Source organism: Orcinus orca, chromosome 1, assembly GCF_937001465.1.
Source record: "Orcinus orca chromosome 1, mOrcOrc1.1, whole genome shotgun sequence".
Lineage (NCBI taxonomy): Eukaryota > Metazoa > Chordata > Mammalia > Artiodactyla > Delphinidae > Orcinus > Orcinus orca.
In genome coordinates this window covers 54,450,975-54,466,429 of record NC_064559.1, presented here as the reverse complement: position 1 = coordinate 54,466,429, position 15,455 = coordinate 54,450,975, and the positions used below count along the sequence as shown (strand labels likewise).

At 36.3% G+C, this 15,455-nt stretch overlaps 1 protein-coding gene and 1 long non-coding RNA gene across 2 annotated transcripts in view; one reads left to right on the top strand and one right to left on the bottom strand.

Annotated features, from left to right (window-relative positions):
* The window catches only part of PAPPA2 (pappalysin 2), a 314,606-nt gene that overhangs the window by 158,547 nt on the left and 140,604 nt on the right, over positions 1–15,455 (top strand). The window contains exons 10-12 of the mRNA XM_049715361.1: positions 526–617; positions 4,478–4,671; positions 7,144–7,290. Of these exons, the coding sequence (XP_049571318.1) occupies positions 526–617; positions 4,478–4,671; positions 7,144–7,290 (433 nt within the window). The remainder of the gene's footprint in view (positions 1–525; positions 618–4,477; positions 4,672–7,143; positions 7,291–15,455) is intronic.
* Positions 1–15,455, bottom strand: part of LOC125965659 (uncharacterized) — a 248,133-nt gene that overhangs the window by 231,793 nt on the left and 885 nt on the right. The window lies entirely within an intron of this gene.

Here is a 15,455-nt window from a genome sequence, read left to right as displayed (position 1 = left end):
GCACTCCGTTACACATGAAGCAGGAAGGAGCTGTACAAATCATTTAATCCACTGTTTAAAACGCGGAAACGTGTAGATCCATTCTAATGGGATCACAGATCCCCAAGAAGTCATCCTCAGATTCTAGTTTAATAAATTTTTATTAGAAGCTAAAAGTTGTCACTTTGGATATCGCTTGTCAGTAAGAAAATGGATAGAAAACAAAGCCACACGTAGATGGGCAGGTTTCCTCCTCACTAGATCAGCTAACTACTTTCAGGGTTCCCCTCATTATGAGGTTGATAGGTCTCTTCTAGTGTAAGATCATCTTCCGGAAACACTGGCAGGACCCCTGGTGGATCTCCTAATCTGTCTGAACCATGAGCTACTTTTCCTGTAAAAGCATTCTCTTAGCTCCTACTTCTCTCCAGCTTGCATTTTTAAACACATAATAAGGAGTTTTAAGAACTTGAAGTGATGGTAACCAAACAAGAAGAATCATTTTATGTATGTATGTATATAAGAATGTACACTTTTACCTTCTAGGAGCCTGGGCGAAGAGTGTGATGATGGAGACCTTTTGAGTGGAGACGGCTGCTCAAGGGCATGTGAACTAGAGGAAGGTTTCAACTGTGTAGGTGAGTTTAGAAACACCTGCCTAGGCTTATGTCCTATTTTTGGAGGAGTCTCCGTGTCTTATTTTTGTGAGCTCTTACTGATAATAACAATAACATTTGATGTGTCTATTGTGTGCCTGGCACTAATTGTTTCACATATATTTTCCCATTTAATCCCTACAATAAATATGGGGAGACTAAACGGAGACACAGAGAGCCTAAATAACTTGCTTTCTCTTAATACAGCTAGAAGTGATGACGTCAGGATTTGAACTAAGGAAGCAAAGCTCTAGAGTCTACATGTTAAACCACTAGGTCACCCTGCCTCTTAGATTAATGTTACCCAGGGTTGCTCTTGGGTCCTCATGTCTAATGTCAGACTGTCAGCCAAGTAGCACAATCCCACAGATTCTACATAAAAATTAGGGTAGGGTCCGTTTTAAGCCAAAGGGAGTACAAGATATCTCTTGGTGTCTGTGTTTAATAGATAAGATCATCAAGAATGGCAGAGGGTCATAACATTTCTTAATCCTGGTGAATCACTGGTGATAAATTATTACTAGGTGGCTTTGACTCTAGTCTCTTGATACAAGGAAGGCCCTCTAGAACACTTCTCCCAATTCTGATTAAAACCATCAACAGGCTTCTTTGTAGATTATTTTTCCATTCCCTTATGCATACATTGCAGTGATTCTGTGCAATATACTCATCAAATTACTTTAAAAAGCAGTGCATTTAAAAATATTTTAATGTTTCTAAATCTCAAGGTAAAGTCAGGTATGACTATAATTATGTAGAATTTATTAAGGTATTAAATACTATACAGAACACACAAATGCCCCTGCTCTCCAGAGCAGAATAAAAAATTATAAAACCTTAGTAGTTTTACATCCATCCATCTAACAAAACATGTTCAGTGCCCACCATATGCCACAAGTCTAATAGAGACCCTTATCCCTTCCTGTGTCCAGCTTCCTTCCCTTATAGAAATCTACCAGTTCTTGAGAGATGGGTCTCTAGCTTTTGCTTACATGCATTTAGCAGTAAAGTATGCACCTTGAAAGAGACCATTCTGTTTAAAAGTAGCATTATCTGTTATAAAATTCTTTTCCCCTTTTCTGGTTTGGAAACTGCGACTCAGAGCATTTTAGTGACTCATCCACAGGCATACAACGAGGTCTCTGCAGAGCCAGCACTGGAACTCAGCTTTCCTAATTCTTAATCAAGTGCTTTTTCCTTGCTATGAAACTACAGAGGATAAATTTTTTTCCAGTTTTATTTGACTACCATTCAGATATTTGAAATGCCTCCCCATTATTCTCCTTTCCAATCCAAACATCCCCTCATGTGATTAGGTTTCCAGACCCTTTCCTATTTACCCTAACCTGGCATGCTTCATGTGGTCAATGCCCAGAAAGGAATTCAATACTCTAGTTGTGGTCTGGCTGTGCAGAATACACTGAACCGATTACCTCCCCTCTTCTGTACACAAGTATTTGTTAATGCCACCTCTGTTTGCATCATTTCTTTCTGGTAGCACATAGTGGGCTCATCTCTCTCTCTCTCTCTCTCTCTCTCTCTCTCTCTCTCTCTCTCTCTCTCTCTCTCACTCACACACACACACACACACACACACACACACACACACACACACTGCCTTCACCAGTGCAGCTCAAGTCTCATTTAACTTTATAGCTAAATTATTTTAACTTTACAGGGCAAAGTTAGAATGATCTATTCCACAGTTAGACATTTGTTTCAGTGAGTAATATGCTCATAGTATGCTAAGGATGTAGTTCTATTCCATTATTTCTCAAAAGATTAATTTTGAAGGAACCATTGTGAAATGTGTTGTAAAAGTGGTCTGCTATTTTTTCATGGATTTGAAGAAACAGAGGCAAAAGTTTTCATAGTAAACAAAAAATAGAGAAGAAGCAAGGAGAAACAGTCACTGGATTATATAGAAAAACAAAACATGTATATGTATGTATGTTATAAAAGTATGTGATAAATATATATTATAAAAATAGGGCTTCCCTGGTGGCGCAGTGGTTGAGAGTCCGCCTGCCGATGCAGGGGACACGGGTTCGTGCCCCGGTCCGGGAGGATCCCACGTGCCGCGGAGCGGCTGTGCCCGTGAGTCATGGCCGCTGGACCTGTGCGTCCGGAGGCTGTGCTCCGCAGCGGGAGAGGCCGCGGCAGTGAGAGGCCCGCGCACCGCCAAAAAATAAAAATAAAAAAAATAAAAAATAAACATATATTCACATATACATTTATGTGTATATAAAATATGTACATACATATAAACTATACACACACAAAAATGTATATGTGTGTATAAAGTACACATACATATAAACATACATATAAAATATACATATGTGTGTATATATATATGTATATATGTGTGTGTGTGTGTGTGTGTGTGTGTATATATATATATATATATATATATATGGAATCCTCATGGAGAAGTCATTCCAAATACACATATAGTGGTTTTAGGGGAGTGACTTAGAAAGACCATGGCTTTAATGGAATGCAGGAGTTTAAAACCCAAAATAGGCTTAGAACCAAGTCCTAGGAATAGTGGCTTATTCCTGGCAAGTAGAGGTAGATTTACCACAGAAGGGTCTTAGACTTGAAATTATTAAGGATAATAATTAGTAACTACATATTGATGAGCAGCTGAAAAATTACTGGAACCGTCTTGTGGTATTTCTGTGAAGAATTTAAAATAAAAAGAATGGTATAGTAACAGTTAATTTTAGTGATGATGTTACTGAGTGTGTACCTATGTGTTGATTTATTTTAAATCTTGATCTTATTTGCATGTCCTAGTATTTTAAGTAGAAATGAGGAATTAGAATTATGTTACTAATATGGGTAGAAAATGCAATAGTACTTAATAAATGGCTTTATAACTGCATCTCAGCTTTTTACATTTGAAGAAAGCTATTTTACCTATCTATGGTTAGTACAGACTGTTCACTTAGTAGGAGTTATGCTATGAGCAAGTATGGACTTGTCCAGGGGATACAGCTTGCTTTACAAGCCCAACGGTTTTTCTCACATATTCATTACTCACACGTTTGCTCTTGAAGACAGTCCTTCTGCCTTGGCTTGAGGCAGTGTGGAGTAAGAGAGAGCTCCTGAACCTGCCTTGTGTAAGCCTGGCTCAGAGCCTAGTGATATTGCTTCTGCGTCAAGGGAACTTTGGTGAGTCACAATCATGGAGACTCAGTTTGTCTATTGATGAAACAAACAAAAAATACATACCTCACATGGTTGTTTTAAGACTAAAAGAAATAATACACGTGTAATCGTTATAAACCTGGAGCCCATTTGTCCATTTCAGAGCAAGTTAGTTGAAGAAACACAGCGGCAAAAATTTAATTGAAAACAAATCCCTCAAATGTTTTATTTAATATTTCAAAAACTGTGAAGAGGATTCAAGTACATAATACATCCTACCATCTATTTAAATTTCCTTTATTCTTTTGCTTACTTCTCTTGTATCGCCATCTTCCCCTAAGTACCTTGCTCAATGGTTCCTTAAAATTTCTTTCTATATCCAGCCCACAGCTGTTTTTTTTCTCCCTGTTCCTTCTCCCCCAACCCCACCCCCTTTGTATACTTTTTATTATATAAATGGATTTTACCACTCTCCCCATGAAAAAGTATCCTTCTTTTTAGGGGTGTGTGTGTGTGTGTGTGTGTGTGTGTGCGCGCGCGTGTGTTGTCTATATATTTGGGGTGGGCATTAGACGAGTTGGTAATTACAGTCTTCTCTTTAGCAGGCTGGAGAAAAAAAGGTCATTATTTTTACATGACATGTATAAAAACACTTTTTCAAATGTCATACAAATTTTTCTTGGCAGGGGAGCCAAGCCTGTGCTATATATATGAGGGAGATGGGATATGTGAACCTTTTGAGAAGGAAACCAGCATCACAGACTGTGGCCTCTATACTCCCAAAGGATACCTGGATCAGTGGGCTACCCAAGCTTATTCTTCTCACGAAGATAAGAAGAAGTGTCCTGTTTCCTTGGTAACTGGAGAACCTCCTTCCATGGTAAGTTAAGCCAGAAGAATAGAGTCAAGGCTGAACAAAATTGTGAAGTGATTCCCCCAGATACTTAATGTGAGCATACATTTTTTTCTCCTCACTTTGACACCAAATTTAGTTCTTAATGCACTCAGAATAGGATAATGTTAAATGAAAAGCTTCTAGACTAGCAATTAAATCTCATCCCTCACCCTCACCCCACTTACATTCACTGGTTTTCATCTAGGAACCTTTGACTATGCAATAGCTGACTTCAAGTTACACAAAAGCATCTCAAAATTAGTCTTAGAATACACATATCAGAAATTACACTTGGGCTTTGTGTTTGGGAAAATTTATTTTAAAAGAAGAAAAAGAAGCAGTAAAGAGTCAGAATACCTGGATAACACTATTGGATCTACCAGTATTATTATGATTATTACTAAGTCAGATTTGACATGTCACTTAACCTCTCTGGGCCCCAATTTTCTCATATGTAAAATGGGTATAATAATACCTTTTGCATTTAACTCAGTGGTTTATTACAAGGATCAAATGAAATTTAAAATATGTATTAAAGATCAAAGTATAATTTTTTAATTTTTTTTTTTCGGTACGTGGGCCTCTGACTGTTGTGGCCTCCCCCGTTGCGGAACACAGCCTCCGGACGTGCAGGCCCAGCAGCCATGGCTCACGGGCCTAGCCGCTCCGCGGCATGTGGGATCTTCCCAGACCGGGGCACGAACCCGTGTCCCCTGCATCGGCAGGTGGACTCTCAACCACTGCGCCACGAGGGAAGCCCCCAAAGTATTTGATTTAAATAATTTTTATTATTAAAGAAATTTGAGAGTGAGTACTAAAAACAAATCCGTAGGTATACAATTTTCCATGAATATCTACCTAAATAAATAGAAGATCTTCTGAGGACTCTGAGGACTGACTTCTATGAATCATAATTAAGTACCTAAAAGAAGATTAAGGGCTTTAGTTTTTGGATACTATTCTGGATGTTTCCATTGCCAAATAAACTCTTTCATTCATTATAACAATAAGCAATATAGTCATTTCAACAGAAGTAAGATTTAGCTCTCTAGGTGTATTAGGCCAGGATAGAATTACTGGAGTTTAGCCTTGAGGAGATACCCCCAGACGATTGAGGAACCAGCCAAGGTTGGTGCTGTGGTTCAAGGAACTCATCAAGGACCCAGGGGTCTTTGAGATTTCACCTCTTTCTATCCTTGGCTTGCAGCTTTCTTCCTCAAGCTCATAAGATGACTGCTGTTCCTCCAGGCACGAAGTCATTATTTCAAGTGGGAAGAAGGGTAAAGGTCAAAGGGAGATATTCATACGTGCTAGCTGAGTCTCTTTTTATTGGGAAAATGGGAGCTTTTCGGGAACTTTGACACTATAGGCTTCCACCAACATCTCATTGGTCAGATCCAGGTCACTTCATCATCCTTAGTTGTAAGGGACCCTGAGGAGATGAGCATTTATAACTTGATACATTGTCACCTTGAACAAAATTGGAGTTTGTTAATAAGAAAGAAAGGGGAGGGCTTCCCTGGTGACGCAGTGGTTAAGAATCCGCCTGCCAATGCAGGGGACACAGGTTCGAGCCCTGGTCCGGGAAGATCTCACATGCCGCGGAGCAACTAAGCCCGTGTGCCACAAATACTGAGCCTGCGCTCTAGAGCCTGCGTGCCACAACTACTGAAGCCTGTGCACCTAGAGCCCGTGCTCCGCAACAAGAGAAGCCCACGTACCACAACGAAGAGTAGCCCGGCTTGCTGCAACCAGAGAAAGCCAGTGCACAGCAACGAAGACCCAATGCAGCCAAAAATAAATAAATAAATTTATAAAAAGAAAAAAAAAAGAAGAAAGAAAGGGGAATGGATATGGATAGGCAAGTAGCCATGCCTGCCACACTCCTTCAGCTAATTCTGGCATCTTTCTCAAGAGTTCTGGTGCCCAATGACAGGAAGCCCAGAAAACTGGGAGATTCTGAGTTAGTGACAGCTCTCTAAAGTGGCTTTTAGCCTAGCCTGTCTGTCTTCCCACAGTGAAGTGGGAAAAATTTCCTGGATTTTCTCTTTCCTGGTTCCTTTTCCCAGCTTAGTGGTTCCCTGATTCAGTAGCCTCACTCCTGGGGCCAGTGGATCCTGCCTGCTAAGGATCTAATCATCATCCTGGACAGACTTCCCTAACTAATCCTAGGAGCAGTTGCCTGAAATGTGCCAGGACAATTCGTTGAGCAAGATCCTTGGGTCGTCAGTGGGCTGTGAGTTGTCATGTGTATTCTTCTACCCTGGTAAAGTTATATCTTGAGGCTAACGGAGAGCACTGAGACATTCTTCTACATTGAGAAAAGTTTTCTGCCGATAATGTGATCATTAGGCATTCAGAAAGAGAGGAAAACTTTGGTTTCAAGCTGGAGAGTTTCATTGTCTTTACTTACCTCTCACCCTCCACATTTAATTGTTGGTTGAAATTGCGTTTCAGATTTGCACATCATACCGTCCAGATTTACCAGAGCACCGTCCACTTACTGGCTGGTTTCCCTGTGTCACCAGTGGAAATAGCCCTCAGGATGAAGGGAGTAAGCAGCTAAAAGGTAGCCTGGAGAGAGAGGATGAGGTTTGGCTCAAAGTAAGTGGCCCAAATGGATTTTTGTGAAGGCTGTGGATAGATTGTGCATGTGTGTGTGTATAAATGATGCATTGGAATGGCTTGCCAGGAGATTTCCTTTTATCATCGCAAAGTTTTTACATCTTGAATTTATTTTCATCTCTCTTTGAATGTTGGACTTCTCTTTATAAGCAATCATTTTATCAAAGTATAATGTACACACAGAAAAGTACAGAAATGCACAGATCAATAATTTTCTTACAAAGTAAACATCCTCTCTAACCACCACACAGATCAAGAAACAGAAAATTAACATCACCCCCCAAAAGGCTCTCTCATTCCCCATCTCATTTATTACATGACAGAGGCATCTACTATTTTTACTTCTGCCACCATAGATTAGTTTTGCCTGTTTGCATTTTATGTAAAAAACTTTCCAGTAATGTACTATTTGTGTCTGATTCTTTCTTACTCAACTTTATTTGTGGGATTCATCGTGCTGCTTTACTTAGCAGAAAAGTTCATTTCCATTACTGTGTAGAATTCCAGTGCATGAATATGTCATACTTTATTTAACCATATTGATGGACATATAGTTTATTTCTAGGTTTTCTGTACTGTGTATTACAAATAGTTCTGCTATAAACACTTCTGTACATTTCTTTTGGTGAATGTATATAAACAATTGGATATATTTGGAACTGCTAGATCATAGTTAGGCAGCTGACCAGCTTTAGTAGATAATCCCGAATGATTTTCCACTTGGTTGTACTAGATTATACTCCCACCAGAGGCCTATGAGTATTCCAGTTGCTTTACATTTTCACCATTACTTGATATTTAAAATATTTAAAAGTCTTCATTTTGGCCATTCTGTTGGGTATGTAAATGTACCTCCCTGAGGTTTCAATTTGTATTCACATGTTGACTAATGAGATTAGGAGACTTTTACATGTATATTGGTCATTTGTAGATTCTTCTTTTTTTTTTTCTTTTTATCTGAAGGGCATATTAAAGTCTTTTGCTCAATTTTCTATTGGACTGTCTGTCATTTTCTTCTTAATTTATATGATTTCTTTACAATTTTCTGAATGTAAATCCTGTTCCAGTTATATGTTATTTAATATTTTCCAACACTCTGTGGCTTACTTATTTTTACTCTTAATGGTATATTTAGATGAACAGAGTTCTAAATTTTACTAAAATTCAAATTATCTTCCTTTTTCTTTATGGTTAGTGCTTGTCGTGTACTGTATTTAATAGTCTTTGCCTACCACAAAGATATACTTTCCTATGTTATCTTCTAGAAATGTTATTGTTTTACATTTTATATGTAGGTGTACAATCCATTGGAATTTTTGTGTATTGTGTGAGGTAGGGATCAAGATTTTTTCTCCCTAGACCTAGAACTACCATTACTCAAACTAAAATTTTCTTTTCCCCTCTTTGCTGCACTGTGTCACCTTTATCGCAGATAAACTGGCAATATGTATGTGGAGGTCTGTTTATTGTGGAGATTCTACATCTTTTTTGTATATCTGTATACAGACTGATCTGTATATCCTTGCATCAGTGTTACATCTTAATTACTGTACATTTTTTATGAGTCTTAAAATCAAATAATGTAAGTCTTAAACTTGTTCCTTTTTTTCCTGATTGTATTGGCTATTCTTGGTCCTCTGAATTTTCATATAAATTTTGGAATCAGCTTCAATTTTCACACATAGGAAAAAAAAACCTGATGCAATTTTGACTGGGATTTTATTGAACCTCTGAGTCAATTTGGGGAGAGTTTTCTCTTTAAAATACTGTCTTCTAACATTTTCTTTGAGTTACTTAAGTCTTTAATTTCTCTTAATGTTTTATAGTTTTCTGAGAAAAAGGGAGTTGAATTTTATTTATCAAATGCTTTTTCTGCCTCCACTGAGGTGACCATATTATTTTCCCCTTTGTTCTGTCACTGTCTTGGTATACATTGATAAATGTTTAAATGTTAAATCAACATTAGATACCTGGGGAAAAAAATAACAACTTGGAGGCTATGTATAATCCTTTGCCAATAGTTTTGGATCCTATTTGTGAATATTTTAAGTGTTTTTTTCATTTATATTCATTAGAGATTGGTTCCTACTTTTTTTTTTTTTTTTTTAATTTTACTATCTTGTCAGGTTTTATGATGAAGGCTAGGTTTGACTCCCAGAGTAAGTTTCCTTTTTTCACCAGTTTTCTGGAACATTTTGTGAAAGGTTGATGTTAATTTTTGAGGAATTCATCAGTAAAGGTATCTGAGTCTGTGTTTTCTTTAAGGAAAATATTTAAATATGTGTTAAAATTTTAAACCAAATATTGAAAAATTTGGGTTTTTTATTTCTTCTTAGGTCAACTTTGGTAAGTTGAGTTTTCCACCAAGTAATTAGTCCATTTTTTCTAAAATTTCGAATTTATTGGCATTAAGTTTTTTGTAATGTTCTCTTACTTTATTTGTAATATTTCCAAGCTCCCCAGGACTTTTTTCATTTATGCTATTGTTAATTTTTGGCTTCTCTCTTTTATTTTTTTGCTCAATCTTCCTAAAGATTTATCAGTTTTATTAATCTTTTATTAATGTTTTTATAGAACCAAAGAATATATATGTGTGTATATATGTATTCTTATATATATAAATATACATATATGAACATAAAAGGAAGGAAATAATGAAAATAACATTATTTCCTTCCTTTTATGTTTACATTTAACTTGCTCTACTTTTTCTACTAACTTGAGATGATGCTTAAATAATTAATTTTTAGCTTCTTTCTTTTTAAAATATGTGCATTAAGGCCACAAGTTTCCTTCTAAGTGTGACTTTAGCGACATACTACAAGTTTCACATCTTATTTCTGTTATCCAGTTCAAACATATTTTCTAATTTTTATTTAATTTTTTGATCCCTGAGTTATTTATAAGTATGCTGATGAACTTCCAAACATTTATGGATTTTCTGGTTACCTTTTTATTTTTGACTTATAGCTAGAGTCTTCTGTGGTCAAAGATTATATTTGGTATGGTTTCAAACCTTTTTAATTTGTTGACCCTTGAATTACGGAATAGCATCTGGTTAATATTGATAAATATTACATGTACTTTGAAAGAAATATGTAATCTGAAATTATTGGATATAGCATTCTATGTATTTAACATAGATCAAGTTCATCCATCATGTCATTAAAATTTCCTATATCATATATATAATCTATGATATATACATATTTTCCCTGATATTTTGTATACTGTTTCCATCAGTTACTGTGAGATATGGGTCAGACTTTCTTACCATAGTCTTGAATTTGTCTGTTTCTCTTATTTTTGTCAGTTTTTTGATTTATATATTTTGAAACTATATTATTAAATATGCAGGCAATTCTCACTTTGTAGTGTGGGACCACAAAATGACCATGTATCCTAAAACTATACAAAGCAAACTCAGTAATGATGGGAAAAATTATAATAGTTACATGACCTTTTTGACACGATATTAAAAACTCTCTTATTTTCAGAAATATATGTGAAAGGAAGTGAAAAAATAGTAAATTTTAGTTCATTATAATTTAAAAAAACATTACAAACAGAGAATTAAAGTGTTTCATTTCTTTGTTTAAAAAAAAGAAAACTACCAAGTATAGTTTGAACAGTGCTTGCCTTTTTTTTTTTTTTTTTTTGCTTCATATGACTTACATTACAAAGCAAGCAGTTTTTCTGTGCCTTTGTGAATTGTCATATTCCTTTCTAAGTTTGAGCAGCTTCCAACATTTTATAGTACTTTGCACTTTTAATGTTATGAAGCGTCTCTGAGAGTTCTTTTAATGTGAATTTTTTCCTGGCATCATTTCCTCTGGGACATCTTCATCCTTTTTGTCACAACCACTTTTCTCATTTTTGCTGATCATTTCACTTTCACTAAGTTCCTCTGGCTGCAAATCCAGTCTCTCAAATGGCAGCAGCATCAGCATTCCCACACTCAGCTCTTTCGTCTATAACTCTATTTACCTTTAATTCAAATTTCACCTCAAGCATTATAATTTTTTGTTTCTTTGCTGTACTTTCATCCTTGCTGGCTGATCCCCTCTTTTGATTATCCATGTTTGTGAAATGTCACATGGGTAAAATGTCACTGGGAGATGAGGCAACACACATGCACACTTTTCTGCCTCTGTGTGAACTGAATAACAGATACACAGTAAACGATCAATGACAGTTTGAAAGAAGTGATGTAATTGGTCACTGATCATGATGCTCAGTTGTTATTTACATGGTGATTTGTGGATGGAAAGACTATTAATGGAGTTTGTACTTTCTACAGTTACAATTATTTTTTGGTAACTGAAATTTGAATCATATCGTTGGGACTCTGGTATTATATAACTAAATTGTGATAACTGATATTTTTGTATATGGAAACTGTGTAAAGTGAAACTACTGTCAGTAGATAATTTTAGAATTTTTATATCTTCCTGGTGGATTATCTCTTCTAACACTAAGAAACGTCTCTTTATCTCTAAGAATATTTTTTTAATAGATCTTTATTGGAGTGTAACTGCTTCACAATACTGTGTTAGTTTCTGTTGCACAACAAAGCGAATCAGCCGTATGCATACCCATGTCCCCATATCCCCTCCCTCTTGAGCCTCCCTCCGAATCCTCCTCTCCCTCCCCTCTAGGTCATTGCATAGCACCGACCTTATCTCCCTGAGCTATGCTGCTTCTTTCCACTAGCTATTTTACATTAGGTAGTGTATATAGGTCAATGCTACTCTCACTTCGCCCCAGCTTCCCCCTGACCCCAGGTCATCAAGTCCATTCTCTATGTCTACATCTTTCTTACTGCCCTGAAAATAGCTTCATCAGTACCATTTTTTAAAATTTAGATTCCATATATGTGCGTTAGCATACAGTATTTGTTTTTCTCTTTCTGACTTACTTCACTCTGTATGACAGACTCCAGGTCCATCCACCTCACTACAAATAACTCAATTTCGTTTCTTTTAGTGACTGAGAAATATTCCATTGTATATATGTGCCACACCTTCTTTATCCATTTATCTGTCGATGGACATTTAGGTTGGTTCCATGTCCTGGTTATTGTAAATACTGCTGCAGTGAACATTGTGGTACATGTCTCTTTTTGAATTATGGTTTTCTCTGGGTATATGCCCAGTAGTGGGATTGCTGGGTCATATGGTAGTTCTATTTTTAGTTTTTTAAGGAACCTCCATACTGTTTTCCATAGTGGTTGTATCAATTTACATTCCCACCAACACTGCAGGAAGGTTCCCTTTTCACCACATGCTTTCTAGCATTTATTGTTTCTAGATTTTTTGATAATGGCCATTCTGACTGGCCTGTGGTGATATCTCACTATAGTTTTGATTTACATTTCTCTAATAATTAGTGATGTTGAGCAGCTTTTCATGTGCCTCTTGGCCATCTGTATGTCTTCCTTGGTGAAATGTCTATTTAGGTCTTCCAACCATTTTTTAATTGGATTGTTTGTTTTTTGATATTGAGCTCCATGAGCTGTTTATACATTTTGGAGAGTAATCCTTTGTCTGTTGTTTCATGTGCAAATATTTTCTCCCATTCTGAGCATTGTCTTTTTGTCTTGTTTATGGTTTCCTTTGCTGTGCAAAAGCTTTTAAGTTTAATTAAGTCCCATTTGTTTATTTTTGTTTTTATTTCCATTACTCTAGGAGGTGTGTCAAAAAATATCTTGCTGTAGATTATGTCAAAGAGTGTTTTTCCTGTGTTTTCTTCTAAGTGTTTTATAGTGTCTGGTCTTACATTTAGGTCTTTAATCCATTTGGAGTTTATTTTTGTGTATGGTGTTAGGTCGTGTTCTAATTTCATTCTTTTACATGTAGCTGTCCAGTTTTCCCAGCACCACTTATTGAAGAGACTGTCTTTTCTCCATTGTATATTCTTGCCTCCTTTGTTGTAAATTAGGTGACCATATGTACGTGGGTTTATCTCTGAGCATTCTATCCTGTACCACTGATCTATATTTCTGTTTTTGTGCCAGTACCGTACTGTCTTGATATACTGTATAGTTTGAGATCAGGGAGACTGATTCCTCCAACTCCGTTTTTCTTTCTCAAGTTCGCTTTGGCTATTTGGGGTCTTTTGTGTTTCTATACAAATTGTAAAATTTTTTGTTCTAATTCTGTGAAGAATGCCAATTGGTAGTTTGATAGAGATTGCATTGAATCTGTAGATTGCTTTGGGTAGTATAGTCATTTTCACAATATTGATTCTTCCAATCCAAGAACGTGGTATATTTCTCCATCAGTTTATGTCATCATCGATTTCTTTCATCTGTTGTTTTGTAGTTTTTTGAGTAAGTCTTTCACCTCCTTAGGCAGGTTTATTACTAGGTATTTTATTCATTTTGTTGTGATGGTAAATGGGATTGTTTCCTAAATTTCTGTTTCTAATTTTTCATTGTTGGTGTATAGGAATGCCAGAGATTTCTGCGCATTCATTTTGTATCCTGTAACCTCACCAAATTCACTGATTAGTTCTAGTAGTTTTCTGGTGGCATAGTTAGGATTTTCTAGGTATAGTATCATGCCATCTGCAAACAGTGACAGTTTTACTTCTTCTTTTCCAATTTGTACTCCTCTTATTTCTTTTTCTTCTCTGATTGTCATGGCTAGTACTTCCAAAATTATGTTGAATAAGAGTGGCAAGAGCGGATATCCTTGTCCTGTTCCTGGTCTTAGTGGAAATGCTTTCAGTTTTTCACCATTGCGTATGATGCTTGCTGTGGGTTTGTCATATATGGCCTTTATTATGTTGAGGTAGATTCACTCTATGCCCATTTTCTTGAGAGTTTTTATCATAAATTGGTGTTGAATTTTGTCAAAAGCTTTTTCTGCATCTATTGAGATGATTGTATGGTTTTTATTCCTTAATTTGATAATGTGGTGTATCACACTGACTGATTTGTGTATATTGAAAAATCATTGCATCCCTGGGATAAATCTCACTTGATCATGGTATATGATCCTTTTAATATGTTGTTGGATTCTGATTGCTAGTATTTTGTTGAGGATTTTTGCATCTATGTTCATCATTGTTATTGGTCTATAATTTTCTTTTTTTGTGATATCTTTTTCTGCTTTTGGTATCAGGGTGATGGCGGCTTTGTAGAATGAATTTGGGAGTGTTTCTCCCTCTGCAATTTTTTGGAAGAGTTTGAGAATGGTGGGTGTTAACTCTTCTCTTAATGTTTGATAGAATTTGCCTGTAGAGCCCTCTGGTCCTGGACTTCTGTTTGTTGGAAGATTTTAAATTACAGTTTTAATTTCATGTCTTGTGATAGGTCTGTTTATATTTTCTAATTCTTCCTAGTTCAGTCTTGGAAAATTGTACCTTTCCAAGAATTTGTCTGTTTCTTCATGGTTGTCCATTTTATTGGCATATAGTTGTTGGTAGTAGTCTCTTATAGTCCTCTGCATTTCTGTGGTGTCAGTTGTGATTTCTCCTTTTTCATTTCTAATTTTATTGATACGCATCCTCTTCCTTTTTTTCTTGATGAGTCTGGCTAAGAGTTTATCAATTTTATCTTCTCCAGAATCAGTTGTTAGTTTTATTGATCTTTGCTATTGTTTTCTTCATTTCTATTTCATTTATACCTGCTCTGATCTTTATGAGTTCTTTCCTTCTATTGACTTTGGGTTTTCTTTGTTCTCCTTTTTCTAGTTGTCTTAAGTGTAGGGTGAGATTGTTTATCTGAGATTTTTCTTGTTTCTTGAGATGAGATTGAATTGCTATAAACTTCCCTCTTAGAACTGCTTTTGCTGCATCCCATAGCTATTGGGTCATCGTGTTTTTGTTGTCATTTGTTTCTATCTATTTTTTTTTTTTTAACATCTTTATTGGAGTATAATTGCTTTACAATGGTATGTTAGTTTCAGCTTCACAACAAAATGAATCAGTTATACATATACATATATTCCCATATCTCTTCCCGCTTGCGTCTCCCTCCCTCCCACCCTCCCTATCCCACCCCTCCAGGTGGTCACAAAGCACCGAGCTGATCTCCCTGTGCTATGCGGCTGCTTCCCACTAGCTATCTACCTTACGTTTGGTAGTGTATATATGTCCATGCCTCTTTATCGCTTTGTCACCGTTTACCCTTCCCCCTC